This window comes from Dermacentor albipictus, chromosome 1, assembly GCF_038994185.2.
Source record: "Dermacentor albipictus isolate Rhodes 1998 colony chromosome 1, USDA_Dalb.pri_finalv2, whole genome shotgun sequence".
Classification (NCBI taxonomy): Eukaryota; Metazoa; Arthropoda; class Arachnida; order Ixodida; family Ixodidae; genus Dermacentor; species Dermacentor albipictus.
Window position 1 is genome coordinate 464,935,691 of NC_091821.1, and position 13,085 is coordinate 464,948,775.

Genomic DNA, 13,085 nt, shown 5'->3' on the forward strand with positions numbered 1-13,085 from the left:
TGATCCCACTTAGTCCAATAGCCGGACGTTTTTACCTACTGCCCAAGATACATAAACCAGGTAATCCAGGCCGCCCCATTGTATCCATTGTACTGAAGCACCTTTCAGGATCCGTTTTAACAACCACAGGTCGCAGGCCAAATCCCAGCCAAATGTACCACTCTCGAAACATGTTAACATGCCGGGCCACGCATTTAATAATCTGAAAGTAACAATACTCGAATCTGGATTCCGCACCAACCATGACCGCGAGCTTCGGGAACCTTACCTTATTCGTAAATTTAACACTGTCTCGTCCGGAATAAATGAAAACAAAAGAAAACTAACCTGTCTAACTTTAGATTGAGCACAAATATACACTTCCCCTGCAGCGTACACACATGATTTCAGCGCTTCTTTCTGTCTTTTTTTACATGTGGCTTTTTTGACGTATGTCGCTGTGACTCGAAGTTGTACGCTTAACATCTCAATTTTTAGATAATTCGAGTTTGCACTTAGAGATGCCATGTGCTAAACATCACGCCTTTGTATCTGCATGTGTAAGTCATTTTGTTTTCACTACACATAATCATGGTAACCGCTGGCACTTACTTGAAGTCATGTTTGTATGTATTGTATCGTGAACACATCTGCATTTCATTTTTTTGTATATTCTAAAATGCGTGTCATTGATAATCATTTATAATGCGCAATGATAATGATTTATGATGCGCAGTGTATGGTCCAGTCAGTGTAGATAGCGCGCCCTCAGCTCGTGATACGGTGTCTTTAAAGCTGTGTACGTGTTGTACATGCGTCCCTGTACTCTGATGAAGGCTGGTCTACCAGCCGAAAACGTTAAGTAAAAGGTCTTCCAAACAACGTTCGTCATCTCTTTCCTGCGTGTATATATATATATATATATATTTGACGCACGCATAAGTGAATTGAATTCTAGGAGGACAAGTGCCAATACATTGATTACTCAAACAACTCACTGCCGCATAATCAAAACTTCGCAAGTTCTGCTTTCGTTCCGGCAGTGAAGCCGAACGGCTCGATGTCGCATTGCACGTAGGTCTTGTTACGGGAATTATAGTAAATGACCACCTCCTGCGGTTCCATCTCGTAGCGCTCGATGATGAAGGCCGCTGGCGATGCCCCCGCCCGTTGCAGCTGCTGCAGAATCAAGCGCACCTGCAACCAAACATGCAAGACCATTCGCTCGACACAAGACGCTCGCAAGTGCAACAGCGGGTGAAACGAAGCGCGTACGTCTTACGGAGAAGCACAAGGACGAAAGTCTTGTTTCAGTGTTCTTTTTGCTTTCTCAGGTAACTGTAGACTCCACGTTTACAATGTGAAGCTTCGATTCCTCGAGAGCTCCGAAAACAATTACGCAACCTCTTATATGCGACCAGTTCAAAATGCTCGCCAAGTGCGACGCGGCTTCAGGCGTCAAGCAAGAGGACATAAATGTAATGTCACCGAAACCGGAGGTGGCGGTCACGTGTTAGCGCAAACTGAAACGCGTGCCAATCAGCCCGGTGCAGTATAACTGAAGGCCATACAATGACCCTGTATGTTTCTCTTGAAGGCCACAAGGGTGCCCTCTCTCCCCTGCTATTACCGTCGGTTGCTAAGACTCGGCTTTTGGCAGCACGGTGCGAGTAAGAGGCGCCTGACACAGGAGACTGCAAGATAAGATTTCGGTGACATGCACAAATAACAGTCTCCTGCTTCGCGACCGAAGCCGAGCTGCACTTGGCATGCGTTATGAACTGGTTGCATTAAATGATAACGTAATTAATAATTTGTGGCGCTCCTGAGCAATGGAGGCTCCATAACGTAATTACTAGGTCGAGAGCTATCTGATAAAAAAAGCTAAAAGAGACATTTTTTTGTGTCAATGATGCGTTAGCGATCCGGCCACTGGCGGTCATAAGCCACCAGATAACCAGAACGGCGTTCGTGTTGTCCACTTCTCTATTTTTGTGTCCTGTCCGCGCACATCACCTGTTTTTTTGCATAACCACCAGATAAATTGCTCAGTTCTTAGATCGCCACTGACAAGCCTTAAAACTGATTGTTTACTGAAGTGATATTGTTCGTGCAACTTTGTCTCGGTTTGTTGTGAAAGCGAACGTCTGAAACGTTAGTGAAGCGGTTAATCAAATGCTATGCAACTAAAGGCGATGCGTGCAAGTACATCGTGTGTAACGTGTAGCCTGATGAATATTTATTTTTATCCAGAACAAAAAGCCACAACTTTAATGGTGTGAAATAATGACAACGATGGAAGGACCATGATGCACGGACAGGACGGCACGAAGACGACAAGATGATCATGCTGGGACGACGACTGTATGACGACGGCTTGACGTAAGGTGGATGACGATGCTGGAATGAAGACGACAGCGTGGCGACAATGGCATAATGACCATGGAATTACTACGACAAAATGACGACACTGTAGCGACCATGATGGCATGGCAACAATGACAACGAGATGACGACCCTTGAGTGACGACGAATGTATGAACACGGTGGCGCAGCGATGACCGAATAACGACGATTACAACGGACGGAGACTATACCGGATTGTAACGGCGTGATGATGACTGCATGATGATGACATAAGCCCGTTTGACGGTGCTTGCACTTGGAGCCCGAACGTAAGCTTCTCATATACGCATGTATGTAAGAAGGTAGAAGAGAGTTTGGCCGTGACCAATGATCCCTTGACTTTATTATAATTTGAAGCGCAGTTACCATGCTTTCTAACTGGACAAATAACTAGCCGCTAGCCGACACTTCGAAACTCAGTAATGTCACAAGTAGCAAGTGCGAGAATTTGAAGGTGGCTATGTCTTGAGTTTGGTTTCCGGCATCTCTACTGCCATGACGCCCTAAACTGATTTGATATTTTTTAAAATATTTTCTTCCTGTGTCCCCGGCTTACAGTTTCCTGGTTGCTATATTTTGTTGATTTTAATTGAGTGAACATCCATGATATTGTTTCATATGCAGCAACGAGTAGTAGGGATCATCTCATTATAATAATAATAATAATAATAATAATAATAATAATAATAATAATAATAATAATAATAATAATAATAATAATAATAATAATAATAATAAACCTCGTAGTTTCATTTGAAACGAGAAGCACCAAAGACGCCATAGAAAACTACAAGACAGTTAGACGAAGACGTGCACATGTACGAGGAACACAAATTGCAGTCAACATGCGCGTATTATCTACACATGGCATGGTGTCACCCGCCCAAGGAAACACACGAACGCAGGTAACTCAATGACGTACCGCGAACACAAGCAGTCACAACGCTGGCGTGATATGAATTAAGCGCTGGCAGCGGGGAGCGTGCGTGCTTGTACGTAAGCGAGCGTTCCGTGCTGCCGCTACCTTCGCCACTTAATAAACTACGAGCGCCTCCAATGCGAGCTCCAACACGGAGCAAAATGATGGGCGCGAGCGAAGAAAGCGCTTATCAAGCCGCCAGCCTTCTTGGATCACCCCGACGCTTGCTCTCCGTAGTCAGGTGGTGTTGCCCTGGCCACCACGCAGCAGATCACGTGACTTCCAACACGCGGGGCGCGTATGCGCTCGGCCGCGCCCGTGCCGTCTCACACGGGACAGGACGGCGGCTCGAACGTGCCTCGAGTGTTCGTATAATTGATATCGCCACAAAAACAGGGCCGTAGCGCGAATTTAACGTATCCAAGACGTCGCTTTGCGACCTCGCCGCTTGACAGGCGAACCGCCATCGACCCGCGTGCTGCAAAGTCTTGCCGCTAACGTGGGAGAGCCCCGCCTACCGCGCCGCTGTCGCGAAGGCAGAGCCGCCGCTCAATAGGCGTGCGCGCAGCTTATTTAAGGCGAGTGGCCCGGCAACATTCCATAAGCTATTTGCAGCAGGCCGGCCAACGGTGGTTTTGCTGGCGAGATACAAGGCGCCGGTCTTGTCGTTTGTGTTCTTCTTCCTAAGTCCTGGTCTTCTGCGCCTTGCCTTTACTACTTCAAGCATGAACCAACTAGCCCAAGCAAGAGTTTTACTTGAGATACCTTCGTTGCATGAACAGGGAGGTTATACCACAACATCCCCATCATCATATTCAGCCTATTTTCACGTCCACTGGAGGACGACGGCCTCTCCCAGCTATCTGCAATTACCCCTGTCTTGCGCTAGTTGATTCCAACTTGCGCCTGCGAATTTCTTAGTTTAATCACGCCACCTACTTTTCTGCCATCCTCGAATGCGCTTCCCTTCCAGTGGCGCCCATCCTGTGACTATAGTCCATCGCTTATCTAGCCTACGCATTGAATATGTCTAGCCCAGCTCCATTATTTTTCGCCTATAATGTCAACTGTAATATATCGGATATCCTCGTATCCACACCGTTCTCCTCCGGTCTCTTAACGTTATGTCTAACGTTTTTCGTTACATCGCTTTATTCGCGCTCCTTTTCGCGGAACGGAACCAGCGTTTCCGTTCCCGCTGCCAAAGTTTCTTACAAAACTTACTACAGATGGTGTTGCGGTAGTTCAGCTACTGCGGAAGCGCAACTAAATGGTTTTCTCTTATCTTCGTGCCTGTGACTTTAAACGTTATTGTGACGTTATTTATTATGCTTTATCATCCTAAATTTTCAAGCACACTTAGTTTTCTACGCACACATGTGTAATCATTGCAATTTGCATCATTTACAACGCAATATTTGTGTTAGAAATTCTCAATTTGTAAAAAATTACTAAATTCACGAAAATCCATCTATAGGGCTCATCATTCGTTTGCTGGCTGAACCGTCACACTCGCAGCTCCCATGGACACTATAGAGCCAGCCAGAGCTAAATCTGATGATCTTTATAGGAAATTTTATGACCGCTGCACTCTGCGTCACCGGTTCCCTGACAAACCTGACGGACTAACCTTGAGCACAAAGCAACGCTGGCCAGGTCATGCGAAAAGCGCGCGAAGCCTCGCCTCCTTGCAGGAGATTATGGTGTCACGTGAATTCTGCGCCGGCTAAACTTCCGTCTATACAGATATGCCCTGGGCGCATCTGGACTAGGAAAGATTAAAGACTACAGAGGGCCAGCTTGTTGTGCGGGAAGAGGAATAGACAATGTTCACAGAGAGTGAGATCACTGAAAGAAATTCACGCAGAAACTCCTCTGGGCGTTGTCTAGGTAGGCGTAACTATTGTGCCAGTTGCTCATCTCCTTACAGCCTGGTGCCATTATCGATGTTATGAAACTTGATCCGACCAGTATAAACAACACTGCGACGACATGAACTGCTGCGGACGGCGCCGCAAGGTGAACTGATGACGTAAGCCAACTACTGCAAATGGCGGCGCCAGGTACGCTGATGACGTTTCGATCATTATAAGCCGTTATCGCTCTTTAGTGCCCCCGTCCGCGTCGAACCGTAATCAACCGTGATGAACCGTGTTCCGGCGGCGGCTGCGTATGGTGCAGTCTTGCAAGGGAGGAAGGTGGGGAGGCAGCGCGTCGTCTTCCTCCATCGCTTGGAAGGCACCGGGCGGAGGCGCGAGGGGAGGGGGGGGGTTCTACTCTGGCGGATGCTGAAAGCTTCGTGGGCGCCGTGTTCTGACCACTTAGTCCGCGTTGAAGTGAGAAACAGCACGAAGGTGAATTCGCTCGCTGCTGCGGGCCCTATCCTGAAAGCGATCGTCGTACGTGACGGACGGACGGACTATACGTAAAAATTATGTCAAAATTATGTAGGCTGCGCTGAAGTCAGTGCACTGTTTGCAGTGTTCGTGCTCTGGTTGTGGTGATCTCTATTCATGCAGCTGCATTCGAAATGCTTCGTGATAACGCCACAGATTTTCAGGCTCCGGGATTTCAAATTAAATTTTCATAAATAATATTTGGCTCTATATAATGTACAAGCTACACGCGTCTTAGGGCATATCTTCTGGCCTGTCATGGTTGTGAATGGCCGAGGCAAACTTTCACACTCAAGGCGGTTTAGCGGTATAAAACAAAAATAGAAAAATCCCTGAGGAGTTCCGATTGCATTTCTTGCGGGTATTGCGTTCAGGGCATGACCATGCACGTGAAAAATTACGGCCGATAAACAGTGCTCATTTTGTTAGCCGACATATGAAAGTTATTTGAAGGAACGTCTCTTGTTGTCCATTCCGCCCAAGGTCGTCCGCTCAACTAGACGGTAGCAGCCGCTGATAAATGCGGTTCACTGAGTGGTCTTAGTGCGATTCGTTGTAGCAGTCGACATTAGGGTTGTAGCGTCTTTATATTTTTTTAACGGTGATGTACTACATTAAAGCGTGAAGCTTCTAGGCCGTGCAGTGTATTAACAGTTGATCGTCACCAGAGTCTCATACGCATACCCGAGTGACATAGATCGCGCAACCAAGTTGGTTGCAAATAGTCGCTTTGGTAGAAAAGCGGCATTCGAAACAGTCACTCGCTGTTTCATTATTCAGCACAGCTACTATAGTTGAAAAGCTTCTGAAGCAATCAGCGGCCCAGTAACGTTGGTATACGCTGACGCTTACTTTCCTTGGCGATGGCAGTGCGAACAGCCGTGAATATCGCTCGCCGGTAATCACAACGGTGATTGACAAAAGTCGCGCGGCCGACCGAGTGCGGTGACGAAAGAACTGTTCGCGGCGAACGATTTTCACACCAGGGAGCGCAACGTACCTGCCCGTCGCCACGTCTAAATGTCTTGCGATTAGTGCCGTTCTCACCAGCGCTGGTTCGCGTCTGCTCGAATCGCCATCTCCACGGAAAATAAGCATCAGCGTTTACCGTCGTCTTGCTCCAGTGGCGCTGATTGTTAAGCAGGTTTGCGACTTCAGTCACGGATGTGAAAAACTGGCCAGTGAGCCACTTCACGATATTCGTCACTGATTAAGTATAAGCGACCTAATTTGGTCGCGCGACCTCCGCCCCTCGCCGGCATGAATGCCCGCAGGCGCGAACTTCAATCGCCGGGGTGAATGCACCTCCACACCGGTGAAGCGTCGGCGCGTAGAAAACAAGGCGGGCCAAGAACTGGGTTCTATGTCTTAGTGGATGTTCAGCATAGTAATAATATCCAGTAAGTGATCTGAAAATGGGAAGCGGATTGCAATGAGGCCACGCCAACGGCCATCGTGGTGGGGTGGTGAGTAGAGGTAATGAGTGAGTGAGTGAGTGAAGTAACTTTATTTCGGTCCAGAGAAGACGCAGGGGAGACCCCGCGCCACCCGGCTTATGGGACCGTCAAGCCGAGCTTGACGGCCCGATCGCGGGCAGTCTGGACGGCCAAGGTTTAGTCGTTGAGTTCGGGGCAGCCCAAGAGCGCAACCCACCTATCCTCGCTGAAGGAGGAGTCTATGGCTTCACACTCCCACAACACATGGTCCAATGTTGCCCTTAGTCCACAGGCGGGGCAGTCCGCGCTGGGATATCTTTCAGGGTATATATGGCATGAAGAACCGCGAGGTTAGGGTACGCACGGGCCGGAAGATACTCGACGAGATGGGCCTCAATTCTGTCGACCAGTGCCCCGACGCCGTGCGGATTCCCAGCGACGTCTCAACTGCACATCGCGCCCCTCGCCCGCAATATGCACCCCGCAAACGTCGGCCCTGAGACGGGCGAAATAACAAAGATAGCCAAGATACATTGGCACATGCATGTGTGTTTCAGGAAGAAGCCGAAAAACGCCGTCGCAAAGCCGAACCTTGCCGAAAGATCTGAGTGACGCGCTGCGCGTTTGGAAGTGCTGAGAGTGACAGAAAGAACGCACCTACCTGAAGAACACACGTCGAGTCTAGTGGTTCTATAGCATAGCAAATGAAACCTAGCATATTATTTACAAAGTGTCTGTGTGCAACGGTGCATGAACCATGTGGTACTTGAGCGGGTGACACGCAAGACAATAGGTGGTCGCTCAATGTGGTGCTTAGGAATGATCGAACCACAATGAGTAGACATAATAAAGGCAATTACCAGGACTAATAATTGCGTAACACAGAAACCAGTCACATTTGGAAACACCGAGAGGGACACCACCTATGACTGCATATCTCTCGCACAAGAGTAGCACGAGGAGTCCTACAATTTTTTCTTGAACAGCTATTCCGCAGCTCAATGAATATGCGACTTCTACCAACCTTAGCTTTGAAAGTATTTTCCACCTCGAAGAAATAGTCCTTTGTCAGTCGGGCTCTGCCGTCGTAATGCCGCGTCATAATTGAATAGTGCAGGCATTGAATGTATGCTTGGGGTAGTGCGCAGATCTGAAAAAAAAAAAAACATCGTGCGATAGTCGGTGCACACTGTTCTTTTTGTGTCATATACTTGCCAGTTACAATAAATTAACCTTCTTTTTAATATATATACACTATTTCTAATTCCAATTAATGATAATAAGGCTGAATTGAACTAGCAAGGGTAGTCATTCCTATAGCTGCCACCTCCCTCCCCCCACACACAGCTATACGGAAATGACCATTATACATACATAATGCTTAAACTCCGAGTGGCACTGAACGATCACGTGGATAGCTCTTATAATCGATAATGTTTGCACGAATATGCACAAATGTGTAAGAGCAACATACGCTGTCTCTTCATAGAATTTAGTGCGTTTTGAACCATTCAAGTATGCAATATTTCAGTGGTTGGGTGTTGACCATGTTACAAACTGTTCCCCCAGGACAGTGGGGGTATCATGGGCCTGGCGGTCGGGAGCTTGCCCAGCATGGAGGGGCCCTGGCAGAGTCGCGATTGGATCAACGTAACGAGTAACAAATAACCTTTAATTACACGGTTACAGAGCGGTCAGCTCTATACGCCTCCTGACGGAGAACGACACGCGCTCTATAGCTTGTGCTCAAGTTTGCTGAAGACTGAAGTCCGTTGGTGGTGGCGTCTTTTATGGAGTCTATGGAACGCCCTTGCCCAGGAGTATGAAATAGCGAACGCTGTCCACACTTGCGGCTCGGTTCACGGAAGCCAGTACAGGGGATTTTGTAACCGCCACAGGCCCAGCCAAGGGAAAGGCACTGGCGCGCACACGCACACACACAGACAACGCCGGCGTCTACCTCGCCGAGGAGGAGCAGAAACAGGGAATTCCCTAGAGTACGCGTACTCTAGGGAATTCCCTGTTTCTGCTCCTCCTCGGCGAGGTAGACGCCGGCGGTGTCTGTGTGTGCGCGTGTGCGCGCCAGTGCCTTTCCCTCGGCTGGGCCTGTGGCGCTCTAGAACGCACACGCTCGCTGAAAGGAAACAGTACTGGCGAGCCTACGCAAGGCTCGCAGACATCAGAGTGGCGCGCTGTGGTTAAGGAGGCGAGAATGCGCATACAAAGGCTAATTTCTGTTCGCCGTTGCGGCCTCCTAGGCGTTTTTCCACGGTTGCAGTTGGTACGGCGTATTTGAAACGTCCGGGCTTTTGCCGTGGCCTTGGCGCCGCGACATAATTTGTTCACCACACAGGCCAGTCGTAACAGCCACCGACAAGATGGCAGGTGCTCTGTTGCCTCAACCGCTTCGTTTTCGGCTTTCACAACAGTTTGTAACAGTAATTTTCGATCAAGAAGTATGTAGCAAATATTTCTACAATCAACATTTCGCGACTAATGCACAATGCTTTCTTAATTCAAATTTACGTTTGCTTATCATATGCCTTCACTGCGGGAAGAGGATAATCACCATCATGAAGCGTGGAGGAGCTTAATGACGGTAAAGATCCACGTATGACGCTGGCAACAGGTTACACTGGCATCAAATAATTCGGGGTCTTGAGAATTCATTTAGGCTAACTTAACCTGGCCCGTGTGGCATAGGCATTGCACCGCCCTCAAATTTGCGGCCATAAAGTGTGAAATTGCTACGTACTATTAATACTTTCAGATGGCGTTGTAGCGCCGAGCCGATGAAACGTCGAAGAAGCATGGAGCAATAGTGTGGGATTTGATGGGGGAAAGTACTTCGAAATAACATTGTTGTCGGTCCGACCTTTAAGGCATCCGTATTTTTCAACTGGTATGCTGTGCATGGCGTTCGCTAACAAGATAATGGGAGCTATGTGGTCACTTCTGCAATGACACCACATGGGGATCGTTGCGAGCAACTGAAGTACTAACGCACGAAATTTGAAATTGTGGAGTGAAAGCGTCTGCGTCAGTAAACTTAAATGCTTTAAGAAATCAATAGAAAGGGACCCCCGATTCAAAACAATAACAAAAGGGAGAGTTTTAGGATGTAATAAGCGGCGAAATGATATGCTGCAAGAATCAAGGGTAACCCACCAAAAATCTCGATGTGTCTGCCTAAAGCTGTTCCGACTGCATGTTTTGCACTTATACCCGTCTGCCTCTTCAGTTAGAATGGCTTTTACAAACAATGCAGTTGTAAAAGCCCGAAAACATGCGGCAATTATGAAACAAAAAAGGGGTAGTACGCATCCACCCACAAAACTTTCTAGAAATATTGCAAGAGTTATTTGCAGTGCGGATAGTTGACGTGTTTTCATGCACCATCGGATAACTATATGCTCGTACAATCTACGAGTCTTAGACAGCTACTCTCAGTGATAGTGTTGAAGGAGAATGAAATTCACTGGAGTTTGGTGTTATATTTTGTTATTCAAGTAATCGAAAAGCAGCAAATATGCTAAGTGTGCGCAACTCCCGCTAATTGCAACAAGGACTCCTGATTTTTGAAGCATCAGCCTCAATCGCTAAGCATGGGGTACAATTAAGCTGAGTCCCATAATGCAGTTTTAAGTAGCAGTACCGACCATCCTCCAAGTTCTGGCATACCGGGGGCATATGTATGGATATTTTCTTTTTTAACTTCTTGATACTCTCAATGTTTTAGCTGGCGCTGTTTCGCAAGGGCATGCAGTGTTAACTCACGTAACAATTCTAGATCACACTTACTTTAGAAACATTCAGAGCAAAGTCGACGCAGTCGCTGTTCGTATCAAAGTTGACCACGGTATCCTTCGGGCACGATCTTGCCATCAGCGTCATAGATATCGCCACCGACTTGGAGCCGGCATATGCACTTACAGGTCGCGCTAAATCTTCGTCGATGATGGAGCTCTGTAGAAAAAGGCAGTTGCTCACATCATTGTGAAAGTGGGAGCAACCAAAATGCTGACACTTTCAGCTCTACTGTAGGACCGATATATAAGTGCAGCTATTGTACTTCTGTAGTATCTAACTCATGCACTTTGCGTTTTCGATATCTCGAGAGGAAATTCTGCCCTTCCTGACTGCTGTGCCCTAACATTCCTTGTAACCACACCCTATGCCAAGTAAACAGCCGTGCTTCATTTGGCACGCATTTTGAATTTGTCGCAATAAAAATGAAATAATAAGTAGTTTGTAGTGCATTGAAAGAATTCAAGCCTCGTAGCGTTACTACGTATTCGTCAGCTATTGAATAACGCACAGAAAGTGACAGAAATGTTGTATCAGCCCCCCTTGAAGTGTTCCTACAACATGTTTGCGGGTGCGTATCGTGTAAATAAGAGATCGTACGATGTGAGCGATTAAGGTAACTACAGTAGGTAAACGCAACAGGGGCCGAATTCACAAAGCTTCTCGATCCTAGGTTTAAGTGGCAGTTGCTAATGGCAGGCCATCTTTGACAACGGTATCTCCGACATCACGAATGGCTCTTACGAACACTTCCAGCGTAGGAGCTTTTTTGTGAGCATACGGGCCTTGACGTTCATGATCAAAGCGTGCAGCAGCATTACGGGACTTTGTTGCAGTGGAAAGGCTCGAAGCTTGGCTTCGGTGGCTGCGTACAGGCGTAGTGAAGTTTCCGTTCCGCCAAAAAGGTTCCGCCAGAAAGTCAAATGTCAGCCGAGTTTTAGCTTGCAGTAATTAACACAGCGCAACACTATGTTGTCCGTGCGCGCCGATACACGTAGAGCATTTGAAATCCAGGCTGCCTTCCCACGCTCAGGAAATATTCAGATTTTCCTCATATCCCACATCCTGTAAACTTTTTGCCCTGTTTGTAGATGCAGAGGGCACACGCGAGAACGGACGTGTGGCAGAAGTTGTTTCCGCATGCGTCCTTCATGTGTACGTATCTCAATGCCGCCTACACTGCAAAATAATGCGCACCCTTAAAAGTGAAAAAGGGCGTAAATGTGTCTATAACTCACACCCTTAGAGTGTGATTAGTATAACTGACAACCTAGGGTCCGATTTGCAGACACATTTACACCCGTTTTCACTTCTGAGGGCGTAAATTATTTTACAGTGTAGACGATCGGTAATAGTAAATTCCAATAGCAGATTAGGAGTGGCCGACGAACTCTGCGCCGGAGCACACCCCTATACGGCGGAGGGCAACGGAATGAAATTTGCGATTGAAACGTAGGAACTCCCGCCAGGGCAATTCGCAGGGGGCGCTAGCGGACATCCGCTTCCGAAAGCGCCCAGCATTCCTCGCGTTTTCCGTCGTTTCCGGCCTTTCCGGCTCGAATTCGCGCGCACGTTGTGTTCAGAAGTTCCGTGTTTCTTTTGAGCCTCCTGCGCTCTAATGGATGTCACACGGCATGTAACTCCGTTTCTCGTGTCCGTCGTGATATTGTGTCGGAAACATCGGAAACGCAGCGAAGCCCGCGATCAGTTCGCTGGCAACACACCGAGACAGCCTGAGGTGCCTTTTATCAACAAAAGTAACGGTTGTTAAAATCCGAACTTCCGAAAAGGTGCCGCTGTCACCTGTTCATTCGTATACTGGAAACAGCGTCGTCGGCGAAACGCGCAACTTTCGGTTGACGTCAAAACATGACGTCTAAACCTTGCTTGAATACAATCGTTTCCAATGGTTTCCGTCGCTCCAATTTCCGATAGTCGATACAAAACTTCAGCTAGAAGAATCATCGCTCTCCGCAAGCAGTGACAGCCCAAGTTGACGGTGCGAAGCACCGCTCATTGCATCCGAAACACCTCGATTCTCGTTCATGGGCGCGCGCGCATGTAGTGGTACGCTGGCTGTGGGTGGCCTGACATCTAGCGACTTCCGGTTGACTCCATTAATTTTTGCGGAGAGTGCTGCTC

At 47.8% G+C, this 13,085-nt stretch overlaps 1 protein-coding gene across 1 annotated transcript in view; it reads right to left on the reverse strand.

The window, feature by feature from the left end:
• Positions 1–899: 899 nt before the first annotated feature.
• LOC135905631 (location of vulva defective 1-like) overlaps positions 900–13,085 on the reverse strand; it is a 99,132-nt gene continuing 86,946 nt past the window's right edge. The window contains exons 14-16 of the mRNA XM_065436590.1: positions 10,938–11,102; positions 8,161–8,286; positions 900–1,176 (exon numbers count right to left, since the gene is read on the reverse strand). Coding sequence (XP_065292662.1) covers positions 988–1,176; positions 8,161–8,286; positions 10,938–11,102 — 480 coding nt within the window. The 3' untranslated portion in view covers positions 900–987. The remainder of the gene's footprint in view (positions 1,177–8,160; positions 8,287–10,937; positions 11,103–13,085) is intronic.